Source organism: Carassius auratus, chromosome 36, assembly GCF_003368295.1.
Source record: "Carassius auratus strain Wakin chromosome 36, ASM336829v1, whole genome shotgun sequence".
NCBI lineage: Eukaryota > Metazoa > Chordata > Actinopteri > Cypriniformes > Cyprinidae > Carassius > Carassius auratus.
The window spans coordinates 19,422,515-19,434,948 of NC_039278.1; the positions used below are offsets into that span (position 1 = coordinate 19,422,515).

The 12,434-nt window shown below is 37.1% G+C and overlaps 2 protein-coding genes across 2 annotated transcripts; one reads left to right on the forward strand and one right to left on the reverse strand.

Moving 5' to 3' along the window:
- Window positions 1–22: 22 nt before the first annotated feature.
- On the forward strand, window positions 23–6,444 carry LOC113055549 (synaptogyrin-2-like). Its single transcript, XM_026221941.1, has 4 exons — window positions 23–251; window positions 2,415–2,652; window positions 4,906–5,042; window positions 6,006–6,444. Exons 1-4 carry the CDS (start codon window positions 147–149, stop codon window positions 6,231–6,233), a joined length of 708 nt encoding a protein of 235 aa, XP_026077726.1. The 5' UTR covers window positions 23–146; the 3' UTR covers window positions 6,234–6,444.
- Window positions 6,445–7,406: 962 nt separating this feature from the next.
- On the reverse strand, window positions 7,407–10,624 carry LOC113055550 (thymidine kinase, cytosolic). Its single transcript, XM_026221942.1, has 7 exons — window positions 10,506–10,624; window positions 10,271–10,302; window positions 9,274–9,387; window positions 9,111–9,204; window positions 8,945–9,034; window positions 7,973–8,092; window positions 7,407–7,879 (listed from the first exon to the last, which is right to left on the reverse strand). Exons 1-7 carry the CDS (start codon window positions 10,569–10,571, stop codon window positions 7,700–7,702), a joined length of 696 nt encoding a protein of 231 aa, XP_026077727.1. The 5' UTR covers window positions 10,572–10,624; the 3' UTR covers window positions 7,407–7,699.
- Between the last annotated feature and the right edge of the window lie 1,810 nt (window positions 10,625–12,434).

Here is a 12,434-nt window from a genome sequence, read left to right on the forward strand (position 1 = left end):
AAAAGAACGATTCATTCGCGAATCTGACACCGGTCTGTGACGAAGCAGCTGCACCGGTGGTGTGTGTGCGTGTTGTGTTTTCAGCCTTCGCTTATGTGTGTGTGTGAGACTGAAACTGTGTGTGTGAGTGAGAGTGTGTTTCACCGATGGAGTCGAACAGTGCAGCGTACGGAGTCTCTCTCGCCGGAACGGGATTCGATCTCATCAAATTCATCAAACAGCCTCAAACCATCATACGGTTCCTCAGCTGGGTGAGTGACAGGCGTCACGTTCAACTCATTATGAGCAATAAACGACTGCAGGATCAAGGTGAAATGGGATTAAAACGTAAAATATTGAGTTTAGCTGCACTTTTTTACAGCTTTAATGATGTTTAACGTCTATTTGACGTCTGCATTACATCTGCAAGACGTTTTTTTTTGGAGTGTTTGCTCATCTGCGATACCTCTATAGGACTGTTCATATCAGACTTCAAATAGACGTTTAGAAGATGTTTATGATGTAAACCTGACCTCTGTGTGATGTTTGCACACAGCAGATGCTTTCCAGATCTTTAACAGACGTCTTGTAGTCGCTTATTCAAAGTCATCTAGTAGGCAATGTTCTCAAAAAATTTAATTTATGTATCTTTCATGGCACGATTTTCTTGTTTCTAAAAGTTTTAGTCGACTGTTAGTCCATTACAGTTTAACTATTATTAGTTTTGGAACGTTCAGAGAACATTTAAAACTAACGTTCTTATAATAGTAGCAAAATTATAAAAATGATACATTCCCTTTAATGTGTCAGTCGCATAACCAAGAAAAAAAAAGTTTTTAAACACTAACTGGATGTTGTGGTTGTTAACAGAAATTACTGTTACTTCTCAGTTTTCCATTTATATTGTATAAAGCGTTCCAGAGATAAATATTACTTGTCATAATAATGTAAATGTATGAAGAGTAAATCTGCATGCTTTACTTTAGGATAGAAACCTGTCTTTCTGAAGGGTTATCCTATTGATGGACTGAGCTGAATTTGCTGTTAACTCAGTTTACTAGTGTAAATAGATAATTTTGCTGTTCAGGCATATGATCCTCTGTGAAGGGGCTTTCCACAGACGCTGAGAAAAGAGTAAGTGAGAACGGATTCATAGCTGGTCCTGGTCTGACGGCACCAGATGACCTCGTCAGCCGTTTCTAGATTTGCTTGCTTGGTGTAATTTGTTTACGGCGTCACACACATTTGCACAGCAGGAGTGTGTTTGCTTGCTTCTCTCTTTTGTCTGTGATAATGTGTGTCATGTGATTCAGTGCACAAGTACAGAATGTCCCTCGCCCTCGTCCCAGTGCTGACATGTAAACACAGCAGATGGCTAGTAACACGAGAGGCCTGCGACAGAACCCAGTTTGCCTGATCTGTGTGACACATATGCATAGAAAAACGATGACGGAGGCGTGTGGCTGTGACCTCTTCCTTCATTTATTTCTCTTTCAGATGTTGTTTGCTTTAGAATTTAAACTTCATGAAGTGTAACTCTTGTCAGAGGGCTTCAGCCGTAACATGACACTCAATCAGACGCATGCTTTTAAAATTAAAGGAGTAGTTCGATTAAAAATTAGAATTTGCTGAAAATGTGCGCCGCACTCCCAGTTCATCTGAGATTAGGATGAGTTTGTTTCTTCATCAGGTTTGTAGAAATGTAGCACTGCATGAGTGTATCATCAATGGATGCTCTGCAGTGAATGGGTGCCGTCAGAATGAGTGTCTGATAAAAACATCACAATAATCCACAGCACTCCAGTCCATCAGTGAACATCTGGAGAAGACAAAAGATGAAACACATCCAGCATTAAGATGATTTTAACTCAAACACATAGAGTCTATAATCCAGAATAACACTTCCTCCAGTGAAAAAGTGTTCTGGTCTGAATCAGGAGAGAAATCTGCACAGATCAAGCAGCGTTTAAACAGATCTAAACAAATGTGTAAGAGACAACAGCAGATGCACTTTCTCACTGGAGGAAGTGATATTATGGGATATGGACTCGTATTTTAGTTAAAAACATCTAAATTCTGGATTGTTAACTGATGGACTGGAGTGCTGTGGATTATTGTTTTCTGACGGCACCCATTCCGTACTCTAATTACAAAAATGAACACAAAAATTATATTTTGTGAATTACAGTTGATCGGTAAAATAAATAAATACAAATATTTAGGTTTTATTCATCGCAAATTCCCCTCTTTCAAACATTCAGATCCTTGAGTCCTGTCGAACTTCTGTTTAGAGAAACGTTAGAAATGTTTTTGGATCCCTCGCTGGAAACTTCTGAGCTATAGTTCTATTTAGAAAGAGCTTTGCTTCAGAAAATGTGAAGAGCTGTTTGTTTTAATTCTATTCTTGCGGTCTTACGCACTTCTCTTCGTGTCAGGTGTTCGCTATCGTGGTGTTTGCCTCCATCACGGCAGAAGGTTACGTGAACAGCAGCTCTGAAATCCAGGCGAAGTGTGTCTTCAACAGGAATGAAGGAGCCTGTCATTACGGCGTTGGCATCGGGGTCATCGCCTTCCTGGCCTGCATCGCCTTCCTATTGGCTGATGTGTTCCTGCCTTCGATGAGCAATGCTCAGGAGAGGAAGTACATAGTGATGGCTGATCTGGGCTTCTCAGGTGAGATGTTCCTCAAGTCATTTCTGTGTCAGTTTGCCAGTGCTGTCTGTCGAAGATGTGGTGGCATTTTGTGAAGGTCATTTTTTCCACTTGACCTGTCTGTGGCATCGTTCTCTAAAAGAGAAGTGTCCTGTGTTTGTTTACATGCACATGTCACTCAGATGGCCTCTTCCTGTGTGAATCAGTGAGCTGTCAAAAGCTTCATTCCTGTTTGTTTGTTAGTTTTTTTTAAATGGCCTCTAGTTGTCATTTAATGTACATCAGGGTTATTATAGTTAACTAAAATGAAGTCCATTAAAACATTTTGTTACTTAAAGTAAACATTAACAGAAAAATAATGCATTAAAAAGTTTTCACAACAGTGTTTCTTATTTTAATAGTATGCAGACATTAAAAAAATTGACAAACACACAACAAACTAAAAATTCGATTCAAATTCAAAATCATAACAAAAATGATTGTGATGTTATTGGTTGCATTTTATTATTGGAATTCTAGATCAGTGGTTCTTAAGCTTTAATCATATACTCATGGGCTCCATATATAAACTGGGAGGGTCAGTAGAATTAAATAATTATAATTAAAATAATTTGGTTTCAGGATTCCAGAAGCTGAATGAAATGGGATTCATTTTTTAACCAGTTAATTTAGAAGATTTTAGATGTTCATGATTAATTGAATATAACTTTTTAAAATATTTTTACTCAATTTCTACCTGAAAAAATATTTTAGAACTTGGCAAAACTATATAAATGTGCATCATTATAAAAATATAAATAACTCTTATTATTTTCATGTCTTTTCTAGTCTAGAAATCAGTCTTTTAAGATGAAGCTTCCTTATATAACCAAGTTTCCCAAGACTTTTACGAGAAATGTTAATTGTGAGAATATGGAATATTTTGATCATTAGTTGTGTTAACTTATTTTAGTGCTTGTTTTGTCTTATTTTTAATCATGTTAAGTCATTCTGAGCCCTCATGTTACAGGGTTTAAACCAAAGTCCTGTATGTTCTGTGGCTTCAGTTAGCTGCATTAGTTTAATCACTGACTGGTTTGTCAAATCTTTCTGTTAATATTAGAATATGTTAAAACTATTCTAATATTAGTTCACCCAAAAATGATCATTCAGACTAGTGGAAAGAAAACATCCCAAATACACATTTAGTGATTTATTAAGTTAGATTTATATTGCACTTTATCTATTTGTGTCTGTAGATTTCAATTACAGTGCAAATCTTTAAAGTCGCTTAAAGTTGTTTTCTCAAAATGAGTTTTATGTCCACTTCTGCAGCTCTTACAAACACCAAAACTTACAGTTTTATTCCTCTCTATATTCTGAAGGTTTTTACTGAAGGGTTTGTGAATATATCATTCACACTTATTTATATTATATATTATTTAATATTTTATTCCTAAAGAAATGTAGTGAATTTTTTATTTTATTTTTCTGGCTGTTGACAGTATTTTTTGATTCATGGAGTGATATTTTGCTTCAATAACATGTCTTATTTCATATTAATTGGAAAGAAAATTTCCAAAATACAGTTTTTAGTGTTTATTTTATATTTTTTATCTATTTTCCGCCTGTACATTTAAATTCCAATCCATATCTTTAAAGAGTTTTTTCTCCACTTCTGTTGCACTTACAAACACCAAAACTTACAGTTTTATTCCTCTCTATATTCTGAAGGTTTCTACTGAGGGGATTGTTCACATATCAATCACACGGATTTATATTATACAACATATTATTTAACATTTTATTCCTAAGAAAATGTAGTGAATTTTACTTATTTAATTTTTTTGACTGTTGACAGTATTTTTTGATTCATGGAGTGATACTTTGCTTCCATAACATGTTTTCTTTCATATTAATGCAAAGAAAACATCCAAAATACACATATAAGAGTTTTTTTTTATTGCACTTTTTCTATTTGCAACCGTAGATCTCAATTTCAATATATATCTTTAAAGAGTTTTATTTCCACTTCTGCAGCACTTACAAACACCAAAACTTACAGCTTTATTCCTCTCTATATTCTGAAGGTTTCTACTGAGGGGATTGTGAATATATCATTCACACTCATTTTTTCACCTGTTCATTCTGTCACCATTTACTCCCCTTCATGCCATTACAAACCCTTCTGTGAAACAAGAAATTTTATTTTTGGTTCAAGGGTTTCTTTCAGTAAGATGCCTGGTGTGTTGTCTGAAGAGACTCTGATTCCTCCCTGTGCGGTGTGTTGACCAGGTGCCTGGACATTCCTGTGGTTTGTATGTTTCTGTCTCATGGCGGATCAGTGGTCAAAGACCCAAGACACCAGCGGCATCCCTACAGACGCCGTTCACGCCGTCATCGTCTTTTCATTCTTTTCCATCGGATCCTGGGTGAGTGTGTGTGAACCACAAAACTACTTCAACCTGCCACAGTTCAAGATAAACCTACAATTTAATGCTATTTTTTCATGCACAGGTCAATTTAGGTCTCTTTTGTTTTCCATGTCATCTTTCAGACTAGTGGAGAGAAAACATCCAGAAGTGTTTATTTTATTACACTTCATCTGTTCCATACATTTCAATTACAGCACATATTTTTAAAGTCACTTAAATTTGTTTTCTCAAAATTAGTTTTTTATCCACTTCAGCAGCACTTACAAACACCAAAACTTAGTTTTATTCCTCTCTATATTCTGAAGGATTCTACTGAGGGGTTTGTGAATATATGAGTCACACTGATTTATACAACAACTTATTCCCAAAAAATACTTTTGACAATATTTTCTGATTTATGGAGTGATAAAAAGTGAAATCCAAAATCCACTCAAACAATCTTTAAATCTGGCTTTATAATATTCAATATTATTTTCTCAAAATGCAAATCAATTTGTGCATATTTAAACAACATTTCAGAAAACTTGCAATACGAAACAATGCCTTATTGTGATTAATCATCTGTTGGAAGTATATTAATATCTTTTAGTTCACATTTTACCCTGTTCACCTGGGGTCTATTTCAAAAACCAAGTTTTGAGAAACCTTGTCTATTATTAAAAGATTAGTTTACCTACAAATAAAATTTCTGTCATTAATTACTCAACCTCATGTCGTTTCAATCCAGTAAGACATGTTTGTTTCAGTTGCATTGCTTTCTATGCAGGGTCAGAAAGCTCTAGGATTTCATCAAAAACATCTCAAAATGTGTTCTGATGATGAACGAAGGTCTTACGGGTTTGGAACGACATGAGGGTGAATTAATACATTTTTGGGTGTACTGTCCCAAAAGTTCATTAAATGCCACATGAGCTCTCTTCAAGTCGTTGATTGACAGATGAATCTTCTTCATCTTCTCAGGGAGCGTTAAGTTACTTCGCTCTTGTGAGGTTTCGTCATGGTGTTGACGATGTGACCCAGAACTACGTCGATCCGCCGGTGGACCCCACCTCACCGTATCCCACCACCTACACGCCGCCCACATATCCTTCCTTCCAGAACACGGGTCAAGACGTCTTCCATCAGCCGCCCTTCGTACCGAATCCTGACCCGACCGGCCAGAGCAGCTACCAGCCGCCCGTCTACTGACACGTGACACGCACAGAAACCTGAAACACGACACCCAGGTCACCTGGCGCCTCGGGATGTGGGAGGAGCCTCGGCAGGCAGCCAATAGGAGACTGTTTGCCATTTAACACGTGGCCTTAAATGTGTAAATATTCAAGTGTTTATTTACGTGACTGTAGATGAGTTTAGATTTGCACTGATGAGCTGAAATAAAGCTGTAAGTTATTGTGGAGCAGGTCTGTCGCTCACACTGGAATTACAGCAGTTTGTTAACGTTTTCCCAGCTGAATGAGTAGGAATGTGATGGAAACAAAAAGAGCCCCTTGACCCAGTTTACTAATTGTGTTAGTGAATGAAGAGCTGGCGTGATTCACCGTGGTACAATTACCGGATTGCATGTCAAGTCAAGCTGCAAATGATAGTTTTGGGTCATAAATGAAGCATGCTTTTATTTTGCTTCCAGATCTGATTTAATGTTAGTCATGGCTAAATCTGGTTTCTGGATATGAAAACATTTACTGATTTACATGAACACAATGTGATGCAAATCTTTGTTCGATCTGTTTTCTTGCCGTACAACATTGATTTGATAAGGTTTATCCATTGCACTTCAACCATTTCAAATCTTATCATCTGGGAATATGTTAATATACACATATATAAAACATTTGTTTTCAATGTTTGATTTGCAGTTTGCTTCATTACTTTTTTTTTTTTTTTTTATTTGTTGTTGCCTTCAAACTCAGTTTTCAATGAATAACCAGCTTCAGTTCTTAAAGTGCAGCTAAAAGCAAAAACACTGGTTTGTATTCTAAATAAGAAATGAATGCAATATCTAAATAAAATAAATGAATGCAACCCTTTGGAAACAAAATGTCTTAAACTGCCTTCAACAGAACATATTTGATCGTTACATTTTTGCACTTAGTAGACCCTTTTATCCAAAGCAACTTACAGTGAATTCAGGCTATACAATTATTATTATTATTTTCACCTGTATCAGTACGTTCTCTGGGAATCGAACCCATGACCTTTCACAATGCTAACACAACTACCACTGAGCCACAGGAACACAAGACTTGCTAGAGCTCGCTCTCTAATCTAGTCGTCATTACTACAAATAATTTAGCTCTTTGACAAATCGTTTTTGATTCTCTAAATGTTTGTCGTAACATGCACATGGAAAGCAACATCTCAAAATCAACTCAAATTTTATTCGTTCTCATTATAATCATAACACATCACTCGTTGGCAGTGTTTCTGGGTGTCAGCTGGTCGCTCCGTTAGACAATTATAAATTATTTTAAAATTGTTTAAATTAAAATGCATACAAATGATTGACTCATTATTAAACTGAAAGTACAAACCCACTATATTTTAAACTACAAACCACTTTAAACTACAAGCTACTGTACACACAGGAAAAAATGGAAGCAAGTGCTAAATTCTCACTCTAGTGAGTTAAATCTATGTGGTAACAGTCCGGCTCATAAATGAAGGGAAGCGAAGAGTTTTCGTGGAGCGCTTTGAGCGAGCGGTTTTCCTGACATCACGTGCGGCGGCGTCTCCTCTCTGTGTGGATCGTGGTTCTCTTTACACGCCATGAGCCCTCCATAACACGCTCGACACACCGCGTGATATTTATCAGCTCCACCAATCACCTCCACCTGAGGAAACCGAACACAAGAAGCCGTGAGGTTTCACGTCTGAGGATGTGACACAGCGTGTGTTTGTCCAGACGGAGATACTGTTGTCCTCACCTCTTGTTCAGCTCCGAGTCTTTTGGTGTAAGCGGCTTCTTTGTAGCACTGCATGCAGACGGCGTTCAGTTTGACCACGCTCTCCGCTAGAGGAACCAGATTCAGGATATTACCGAAGGGCTGCAGACACAAGGGTCAAAGGTCATCAACACTGCTCAATACTCATATAAACAGAGATATTCAAATAACCATTTTTTATTTAAATGCAAATATCAGTCAAGTTTTTTGAACATTAACTTTTTTTTATTCTCTTCTGCTCAGCAGGGCTGTATTTATATGATAAAAAATACTTGAATATTATTCTAATGTAAATCATCTGTTTTCTGTGTGAATCTGTGTTAAAGTGTAATCTATTTCTGTATTTTCAGCATCATTCCTCCAGTCTTCAGTGTCACATGATCTTCAGAAATCAGAATAATATGATGATTTACTGCTCAAGAAACATTTCTGATTATTATCAATGTTGAACACAGTTGGGTCGATTTTTTCAGGATTCTTTGATGAATAGAAACAGCATTCATCTTAAACAGAAATGTTTTGTAACATTATAAATGTCTTTATCGTCATTTTAAAGTATACTTGCTAAAGAAAAGTATTAATTTCTATAATGCTCTTCTTTTTTACTTTTTATTCATCAAAGAATCCTGAAAAAAGTATAAAATCTAACGCAGCAGAACAGTTCTGAAGATCATGTGACACTGAAGACTGGAGGAATGATGCTGAAAATACAGCGGAGCATCACAGAAATAAATTACAGGTTAACACAGATTCACACAGAAAACAGATGATTTACATTAGAATAATATTTCACAATATTACAATTTTTCCTGTATTTTTGATCAACTAAATACAGCCTTGATGAGCAGAAGAGACTCCTATAAAAACACTGAAATCGTTCTGCTCCCAGAGTTTTGACCGCTAGTGTATAAGGTGATATATAAGTGTCTGTGGAGTGATCTCTCATCATCACACCTTTCTCTGGAAGGTTCCATCCAGTGCTGCTACTATGATGGTCTTTCCCATGTTGGCCATTTCCTCACAGAACTCAACGGTGTCTGGAAACTGCAAAAGATGGTGATTGTTAATCAGTGTGTGACTGAGCCGAGCAATGACTGAAGAGAGTTGAACAGAAACATACAAACTGTCCCTCGTCGATGCCGATGACACAGGCCTGGAGCGACAGACTCTGGACGTCCCGCAGACGGCTGGCAGGAACGGCCTCCATCGTGCTCCTGCGGCACAAAGCACACGACCCTCAGATCTCACACACACACACACACACACACAAGCTGCTCTCTTACATGTCATGCGTGGCCATCCCCATCTGAGAGTAGCGTGTGTCTTTGGCGTATTTGATGAGCAGACAGGAATACTGAGCCACCTGAAACCTCCGCACGCGCCGCATCAGTTCAGTGCTGCACACACACACACACATAATGCAAATAACACATTATTACCCAGCAGATTAAAAACACACTTCTCTTGATTGTATGATGTGCTTATATGCATCAGAGTCATGGATTGTTTTCCTGTATGTCTCAGCATTGTGACGATCCTGACAGCAATGATTTCACCCAGCAACACAAACACGTTTAAAGATCGTTTGGCTAATGTTGAGTTTTGTGGATGTGATTTCTGAATGCTCTCTGAACAGATGTTTAAATTTTCTTTTTTTTTTCTTGGTTATGTGAAACTATTAAAGTAGCATTCCGTCCGATAATCGTGCAAAAGGGTTAAAAGATGCTGGAAAGCTGAGCTGGAGGATTTTTCTGAAGCACAGAGCTCAGTTTAACTGGTCAGAACAAACAAGGGACTCATGAACAATCAGAAAACTGGTAACCACAAACAACCAATGGGGCATTTTAATAATACCAGTGATTTATTTTGCCTTGTTGACTAAATGTAAGCATCTTTAATGTAAAATATCTTACTCAGGACTGTAACTAAATAAAAATAACATGCATTTAGTGTGATCTCTGTTGTTTTGTTAAAATTATTCACATTTTCACGGATTCTGCAAGTGTTCCCAAACTTTCGCATGCCAGTCAGTCTATTGTCAAAGTAAAATGTTACATTTAGAAATCTAGTATTATATGTTCATAAGCAGCTGGTGTTTTCTGGGAACACTAGAGTCACTGAAAAGAGTTTTCGCGCTAACTTCGCGTTGTCTTTGTAACAATGTAACCGTTCTCGCGCCAAACAGCTGCACATCCGCTAAAACTAAAACACTGATTATAGAGTTTCACCTTCATATTTCATAACATAACATGTGTGTACTGATGATTTATTCATCCTCACCTTTTTCCTGAAAACATCGGTCCGAAAATAACCTGAGAAGATGACAGATACTGATTTCATTGTAATCATTTACATTTACGAAAGCAAATTCATAATAATAAATAAAAAACACGCTCGCTTTTTAAACATTTAAACGTTTACGTTAATATTTAGATGTTATCTGCATGACATACATCATCACGGAGTTCATGAATTAAAAGGGCATTAAATATTATAAATATAATATTAGAGTTACCTGAATCTGTCCTCGTATCTTCTGTGGGGAATGCGGTAAAATTTTGGCTACGTTTAAGCAGTCCATGTCGATTGTTTCAGACGTTTTCTAAAATACAGTCAGACTTACAGTAAGATTTGAACAGCGCGCCACCGCCAGTTTGTTCTTTTATAGTAGCGATGGCGTCACTCTCCTCGGGACCAATCGGAAATCGAGGACGCGCGCAGCCACGTTTCGCGCACTAAATCACTGACGTCACAATAGCGGAAGGACCTGACGAAAATCAGACAGGCGGGAATATAAAGAGTGCACTAAATTGCTACAAGATTTTTGTTAAAATTTTCTTAGCTTTTAATACCCACCGATCCAGCACAATTCAGTGAGAAATTAATTAAGTTAAGTTGACGTTTAACGGAACTGCGGACTACAAGAGAGGGGCGTGGCTTGAAAAGGGGACGTAACCGTTGATCTCTCTCTCTCTCTCTCTCTCTCTCTCTCTAACGTTATATATATATATGTTCTATATATTATAGATCAGTGGACGTAACTTGTTAGTGCACCTGTCTCTCTTTTTTATTATTAGCATTATTTCCGAACTTATAATTATATACAAGATCAGGGAAAGATGGTTGTATCTAACAATGAAGAATCATAATATGGCATAAAACATTAAACAAAAAATTCCACGTGCTTATCATTGTATGAGATAAAATGCACAGAAAAACGCACAGTGACAAGGTTAAATGTCTTTGAATAATTCATCATGATGCTTTTTTTAGAAGCCTTTTTAAATTGAACAAGACAAAGAAGACAACAAAAGAGGTTTAAAGCCAGTTTGCTCGTGGATGAAACATTTTGCACATAAAAAATTATCAAAATATTCAAAACATATTTTATAGATTATGGGTTTTCCTAATAATAATAAAAAAATCTACCAAAAATACAATCACAAAAGGGCAGCTGTTTCTTCAACAAGACCACAATATTATGAATTAAACGGTCACGCCCCTCTCGCGCATCACGTGACTTCCATATGGGGATTTAAAGAGTTAATGATCGACTAGCTTCACCCATGTGCGGTTTCAAAGGTCTATACTATGCAGCAATACATCTGGAGCAGACTGAGCCAGGATGTGAGTCCATATGACTCACATAATATTACACCCGAGTGACTGTTGAATCATAATCAGAACTAGGATTTTTTTTTCATGTAATAACATTGTTTAGAGCATGTTTTTTAATGATGTTCTGTTATGTCCATTGACTGTATACAAACAGGTTATGTCCAATGTAGAGGATGCCAAAAATAAAAATGAATATGAAATAGGCACAAATATTATATATGTATTTTTTAATCACCAATGGATTTTGTCTAAAGATGAATCTGGAAAACTGATCATTGTTGCATGCGTTGCTTAACGCGGTGTGCACTGTTTTATACTGCACAGATTTTGTCCAAATTAATAAATAATCTTAGTATTACATGCAGTCGGTGAATTCGCATGCTGTGCACTTGCATAATGTGCCAATAGTGTGCTGTAATTACAGCATCCCGCCAGCAGGGCTGCAGTGTCTGTTTATCTGTGCACTGAGGGGTTCTGGGTAAATGTGGGTCTCTGTATTGTTTTGGACAGGAGCTGGAGCATCAGTTCTCTCCCACCCGCTGGTCACACAGGATATCAACCGATGACGTCATCAGAGCCCATGTGGCAACTCTTAAAACAGGTGTGTGTGTGTGTGTGTGTGTGTGTGTGTGTGCTGGTGAGGGATGTACTGCATTTCATTCATGAAGCAGCTCATCTTCTTACTAATACACTGCTTTTAAAACAGGAAGTGGATTATACATGAATTATATATATGTGTGTGCGTGTGTGTGTGTTTGTGTGTGTGTGTTTTAATTGGCTAATTGTAAATCATTTAGATGTTTAATTTCTGTCTGCCGCATCTTGT

Excerpts from the sequence above, each read along its gene's own strand:
- LOC113055549 (XM_026221941.1), top strand. The coding sequence starts at position 147 with ATGGAGTCGAACAGTGCAGCGTACGGAGTCTCTCTCGCCGGAACGGGA. Across the intron at positions 252-2,414 it reads TCATACGGTTCCTCAGCTGG|GTGTTCGCTATCGTGGTGTT; the intron begins GTGAGTGACAGG and ends TCTTCGTGTCAG. Across the intron at positions 5,043-6,005 it reads TCTTTTCCATCGGATCCTGG|GGAGCGTTAAGTTACTTCGC; the intron begins GTGAGTGTGTGT and ends TCATCTTCTCAG.
- LOC113055550 (XM_026221942.1), bottom strand. The coding sequence starts at position 10,571 with ATGGACTGCTTAAACGTAGCCAAAATTTTACCGCATTCCCCACAGAAG. Across the intron at positions 10,303-10,505 it reads AGATACGAGGACAGATTCAG|GTTATTTTCGGACCGATGTT; the intron begins GTAACTCTAATA and ends TCATCTTCTCAG. Across the intron at positions 7,880-7,972 it reads GACTCGGAGCTGAACAAGAG|GTGGAGGTGATTGGTGGAGC; the intron begins GTGAGGACAACA and ends CGGTTTCCTCAG.